At 42.7% G+C, this 6,531-nt stretch overlaps 1 protein-coding gene across 7 annotated transcripts in view; it reads left to right on the plus strand.

Moving 5' to 3' along the window:
* Luc7l (LUC7 like) overlaps nucleotides 1-6,531 on the plus strand; it is a 32,634-nt gene that overhangs the window by 14,677 nt on the left and 11,426 nt on the right. For all 7 annotated transcript variants that reach the window (XM_015491054.2, XM_048789507.1, XM_015491053.2 and 4 more), the window contains 2 exons: nucleotides 2,855-2,965; nucleotides 5,458-5,601. In XM_015491054.2, coding sequence (XP_015346540.1) covers nucleotides 2,855-2,965; nucleotides 5,458-5,601 — 255 coding nt within the window. The remainder of the gene's footprint in view (nucleotides 1-2,854; nucleotides 2,966-5,457; nucleotides 5,602-6,531) is intronic.

Raw genomic sequence — 6,531 nt, forward strand, 5'->3', positions numbered from 1 at the left:
TTTTTTTTTGCTGTGGTGCTGGGGATTGAACCCTGGGCCTTGTGCATCTGAGGCAAGCACTCTACCAACTGAGCTATATCCCCAGCTTTCACAAGTTAATTCTCTTTTTTGTTGTTGTTGTTAAAATTTTTTTAGTTGTAGATGGCTTTCTCTTTTTTCTTTATTTCTTCCTTTCTTTCTTTCTATCTCTTTCTCTTTTTTCTCTTTCTCTCTTTCTCTTTCTTTTTTTCGTTGAGGATTGAACCCAGGGTCCCACACCTGCGAGACAAGTGCTCTACCATTGAGCTACAGCCCTAGCTCTCACAGGTTAATTAATTAATTATTTCTCTCTCTCTCTTTCTTAAGTATTTATTTAGTTGTAGATAAATACACAGTATCTACTTTTATGTGGTGCTGAGGATCGAACCCAGTGCCTCACGTATGCAAGGCAAGAGCTTTACCACTGAGCTACAGCCCCAGCCCTCACAGGTTAATTCTTAAATGCCACAGACTGATCGTGTTTGGTCAACTTTTTAACAAACTGTTTCAGAGTAGTTGCTGGAAGCCCATATTTCCTGTTCAAGGATTCTGTCAGGAATATGAGGCTTTGCTGGCAAGAAAAAAAAAAGGAGGAGGATGTCCTATTCATGGAACTTTGGTAGAGTGGTGGCATAGGCAGACTCTTTTAGACACTGCATACAAGTCCTTTTTGCTATAAATTTTTTAAAAGCAGGTTAAAGGTATGATTAAGTAGATATATTTCTACCAAAAGGACTAAAAATATGAATTTATCAGTAATTTATTTATTTATTTTTTAAGGGAGAGAGAGAATTTTTTTTTTTTTTAGAGAATTTTTTTTAATATTTATTTATTTTTTAGTTCTCGGCAGACACAACATCTTTGTATGTGGTGCTGAGGATCGAACCCGGGCCGCACACATGCCAGGCGAGCGCGCTACCGCTTGAGCCACATCCCCAGCCCAGTAGTTTATATTTACTGTTCTGAGGCCTTGAGTTTATGTGCCCCACTCTTGGGAAGAAGGGGTGTGCCAGGTACTTTTAAGAATTCCTGTTTCATGACACTAACCTCTAAGATGGGAACTAAGGAAAGTCACATTTTAAAGAACATGCTGGGTTAGAAGACTTCTCTGGGGTCTGCTTTTTCTATGCTGTTTTTACCACTTATTTGTTAGGTTTTCAAACATCCAAAGCCATAACCAGTTTGGGTTCTGCTGGTGGTATAAGTAATTGCTTTGCTCAGTGAAGGCACTGGCAGAATTGTCAGGTCTCCATCCTCCATTCCCCCTACGCCCCATAGAACCCTGGGTCTTATAGGTGCACAGTGCTGTCATTGAGTGGACAGTAGGTGCACTTCCTAGGCAAGCCTTGGGCATCTTAGGTTCTTATTGGCAGCTTTGATCCCAGGTGAGTGCAGGTGACCAGTTCTTCATCTTCCTGGGAATTAGCATGCAACTGTGTTGGCACACACAAAGACTAAATCATTTAATTTCCTCATGGTTTGACTTGAACACAATGTTTATACTACCAGTAACAGGAACTATGATTTTTCTCAGTTACGGAGTTGGAACTGGAGTCAGACATAGTGAGTGGGGGATGATTTGCCCTTTTCAGTCCCTGGGAGACTTGGCAGCCTCCTGGAGCCTCATTCCTGTTTGTGATAATTTGAAGAAATGTTAGAGACTCCTTTCTAGTGTCCCTCTGGTCATGAAGTAACACTGATCTCTGGAGCACCTTCTGATAACCACCCTGCTGTCCGCCTTTGGAGGAGGAATCCAGATCATAACTTCTTAACCTGTTGTTCTTTCAGCTGCTTTCTCATCTCCAACCCACCTTTTCCTTTCTGTTTTGGTAATTTGTTACTTTGTATAAATCTGTCATCACTACTAAATGTTCTTTTTTTTTTCACTTAGGTCTTTTTTTTTTTTTTTAAGAGAGAGACAGAGAGAGAGAGAGCTTTAATATTTATTTTTCTCGGCGAACACAACATCTTTGTTTGTATGTGGTGCTGAGGATCGAACCTGGGCCGCATGCATGCCAGGCGAGCGCACTACCGCTTGAGCCACATCCCCAGCCCCACTAAATGTTCTTGATTGAACATACTGAACATGATGCCATCATTAGCTAGCTGACTAATGAAGGAGATATTTCTCTTTCATTGCTAGTATAGACTGATGGTTGGAAGTTGATGTCCTGTTTGTGTTTACCTGTAGTATGTTGGCCTTTGCCAGGCTGAAACAAATTAACCTTAGTGCCTATGACAGCTTATTCGTTCTTCATGTTTCACACCAATGCTTTTCAGAGTAAGCAGATTTTGTAGAATTTCTTTTCCTTCTTTGTGAACTGGTATTCCTTCTGTAGATAGTAGGCAATAACTAAATTTATTCACAACTCTCAGTAATATCTTTATTTATTTATTGGATTGAATCTAGGGGTTCTTTACCACTGAGCCACATTCCCTGCCCTTTTTTTATTTTTGAGACAGAGTCTTGCTGAATGCTGAGGCTGGCTTTGAACTCAATCCTTCTGCCTCAGCTTCTCTAGACGCTGGGATTACAGGCGTGTGCCATTGCATCTGGCGTCTATGTAGCCATTTCTATCCCAGAGAGATGTGTTCTTGACAATGTTGTCAAATTTTGAAAATGCACAAGAAAGTCACATTAGAACACCGTGCTTCCTAGCATTCATTTGATTTAACAAAACCTTTGATTTATTGGAATTACAGATTGGTTAGCTATAGCTGAAACTACAGGCTTTCAGAAACTAACTGAATAGTGCATTCCTAGTACACCAAGGGGTGCCTTGAGTTTATGGCATGCATCATCATTGATCATCTTTCTTTGCTTTTCCTGAGCTAGGCAATGGATCACTTGGAGTCCTTTATTGCAGAGTGTGATCGAAGGACTGAGCTTGCCAAGAAACGGTTGGCAGAAACACAGGAGGAGATCAGTGCAGAAGTTTCAGCAAAGGTATACCAGGGGTCCTTGGTACAGATCGCTGTCTGTAATTGAATTACTGGTGGGTGGCGCTGTGCCTCAGCATCAATGAGTGAGTGACTAAGCATGCCCATGCCAGAGGGTCTCACCCCTAGAGCTGCTGCCTTGCCTTTTTTCCTTATCTGTTTCCCCCCTCTATACATAATTTCTTTAACTTTGCTTATTTGTTTGTTTAGGACACTAGGGATTGAGCCCAGGACCTTGCTCACACTGGGCAACACTCTGCCACTGAGCTACACCCGAATGAATCCTTTTTATTATTTATTTATTTTTTTGGTAGTAGACATTGAACCAGATTGCTTAGCCACTGAGCCACATCCCCAGCCCTTTTTAATTTTCTGTTTATTTTTTCTATTTATTTTTTAGGTACAGGTGGACACAATATCTTTGTTTTATTTTTATGTGGTGCTGAGGTCTGAACCCAGTGCCTCACACATGCTAGGCAAGCACTCTGCCTCTGAGCCCCAGCCCCAACCTTTTATTTTTTATTTGAGACAAAATCTCGCTAAGTTGCTGAGGCTGAGTTTGAATTTGCAGTCCTTTTGCCTTAGCCTCTGGAATCATTGGGGTTATAGGCTTGCTCTATGGTGCCTAGCCCCAACCCTCTTTAAATTTCATTTTTGATATAGGACCTTGCCAAGTTGCCCAGACTAACCTAAAACTTATGATCCTCCTGCATTAGCCTCCCAATTTCTGGGACTAACAGGCATGCAACCATCTCACTCAGCTTAATTTTTTTTTTTTAAAACATCTCCATATGAAAGCGGAAACAAGAAAAATTCGAGGAAGATGATCAAACTGTGATCTATCCACATCCACCTGGGGGAAAGGAGGTAGCTCTGTGGGTGACTGACCCCAGTGTTGGAGCAGTTGCTTTCCTCTCCTGTCCCCTCTTCAGTGGAACCAGGTCTCCTTTGTTTTCCTTCTCAGTTCTGAAGAAGCATTTCTTAGAGAATATGTATTCGCTAATTGGAACAAAGGTGCTATTTTGTTTCTGAAGGTAAATTTATTTTTTTAAATTATTTTTTAGTTGTAGATGAATACAAAACCTTTATTTATTTGTATGTGATACTGAGGATCAAACCCAGTGCCTCATACCTGTGAGGCAAGCGCTTTACCCCTGAGCCACAACCCCAGCCCCCTCTGAAGCTAAATTGTATTGATTAATATTTGCAGCATAAGCTTCTGCACTTAAACCCAGACATTTTATTACCTTCCAGAACTGTGGTAGAAGACATGAAAAGAGACACACCAGAAAATAACCAACATGACAGGATTCTTTGAAATGTTGTTTTTGTGGCCCTGGAGATTGAACCCAGTAATGAACTACATCCTCAGTCCTATGTTTTTTTTTTTAAGTTGTCAATGGATCTTTATTTATTTATATGTCATGCTGAGAATCAAACCCTGTGCCTCATATGTTAGATTAGCACTCTACCACTGAGCCATGACCCCATCCCCAGTCTTTTTTTATTTTGAGACGGGGCCTTGCTAAGTTGCCCGGATTGTCCTGAAACTTAGGACCCTTCTGCCCCAGCCTTCAGAGTACCTAGGTGCCGCAGTCTAGCTGGGCACAAAATAACCGAGCCACCTCACAGCCTTGTAGATTCAAACAGCAACTCTTTATTCTCGAACTGTCACCGGCACTCTACATGCACGTTCTAGGAAAATCCACACCTCCACCGGGCTCTGCATCCCAAAATACTCTCTGAATCCTGGGGGAACTCAAGGAGCGGGAGGCGGCAGGATACGCCCTATTCCCATCAGAGTCCACCTTAAACCTGGAACCGCCCTAAACCCAAGGAGCTGGCTCCTGAGACAGCAGGATACTCCCTAATCCCAGCAGGATACACCCTAAACCTGGACCCACCCTAATCCAGCAGGATCCTCTCTAAATGCTGAACCACCCTGGTCCTTGAGCAGGGTCACCTTTCTTAAACATTCTTGCAGTGTCACTGCAAATGACCTGGGTCCAAGGCAAGCCCATTTCCACAATGGAGAGTCCTCCCTCTAAGCAACATTGGGTAGGCTGACAAAGAAATTGCCATGCGTCATTCCTACTTGGCTATGGCTCTCAGCACATAGGGTTATAGGAGTGGTCACGGCGCCTGGCTGTGCCACTGCTTTTGTTGGAACACCACAAACAGATTAATGCTTCGACTTCGGGTGGTGGCAATAAGGACGCCTAAAATGTACATGTACCTTGGTATAGATCTTGGCCGTTTCATTTATTTATTTTACTCATTGTTTTTTATCTGTCTGTCTGTCTATCTGTCTATCTTTGTGGTACTTGGGATCAAACCCAGGGCCTCACGTGCTGGTAAGTGCCATGCCACCGAGCCACTATTCCAGCCCTAAGCTACTCCATTTTTTTCCATTGTTGCCTGAATGCAACAATAATTGTCTCTTTTGCATTCAGAATCTTGATTTTAGGTGTCTGCTTACTTGATTATTTCTCCCCTCAGGCAGAAAAAGTACACGAGTTGAATGAAGAAATAGGAAAACTTCTGGCTAAAGCTGAGCAGCTCGGAGCTGAAGGAAATGTGGACGAATCCCAAAAGATTCTCATGGAAGTGGAGAAAGTTCGTGCAAAGAAAAAAGAAGCTGAGGTCAGTGAGTGAAATGTCTTGGGAAGAGAAATGAAAGTTAATTAGTAAACTTTTATTAGAGTGGTTTTGAGTTCACAGAAAATTTGAGAGGCAGGTGCGGAGATTTCCCCATCTATCCCCTGCATCTCCTACACAGCCTCTCCTCTTGTCAGCTCCCTACCACCAGAAATATATGTTTGTTACCATATATATATATGTTTGTTACCATTGATGGATGACCTACATCATTATCACCCTAAAGTCCGGAGTTTACACTGGGCTTATCCTACAGAGTAGTTTCACTATCCTAGAAATCCTCTTTAATCTACCTGTTTATTCTGATGAAGATAATGCACCAAAGAAATGTGGTCTTGAGTGTGAGAACAACTTTGGATTGGGGGCAGACTCTAGGGTAGAGTGACTCTGGAGACCCCCTGGCTGAACCCCACAGACTCAGAGCTAATTAATAATGGTAAGGGCAGAGATGGTGTGTAAATGCCCTGGTATAGGTCTGGTTTGGGTTATTATTATGCTTCTGGTTGCAGTTGGAGCCTAACACTGGGTAGATGCCTAGTTATATTAACTAAGTTGTGCCAAGGGTTTGTGGGTTTTGGAGCCATGCCTTCCGAGACCAGTCACTTAAGGGAAGCAGGCAGTAGGGTAACTCAGGCTGGGACCTTCAGAATACTGCATTCAGCCATTCACAAGCAATGGGTGGCATCGAAGTTGGCAGAGCAGGCTGGTTCTGGAAGTGCTGACCCCTGGTGAATCGGTGCCCTCAGTGTCATCCTAGATGACATACTCTTTCTCGGGTTTACTTTTTTTTTTTTTTTGGTGTTACGGGAGTGTTACTGGGTATTGAACTCAGGTACACTCTACTGCTGAGTCATATCCTCAGCCTCTATTTATCTATCTCTCTCTCTCTCTCTCTCTTTCTCTCCCCCCCCCCCC

Source organism: Marmota marmota, unplaced genomic scaffold (assembly GCF_001458135.2).
Source record: "Marmota marmota marmota unplaced genomic scaffold, marMar, whole genome shotgun sequence".
Lineage (NCBI taxonomy): Eukaryota > Metazoa > Chordata > Mammalia > Rodentia > Sciuridae > Marmota > Marmota marmota.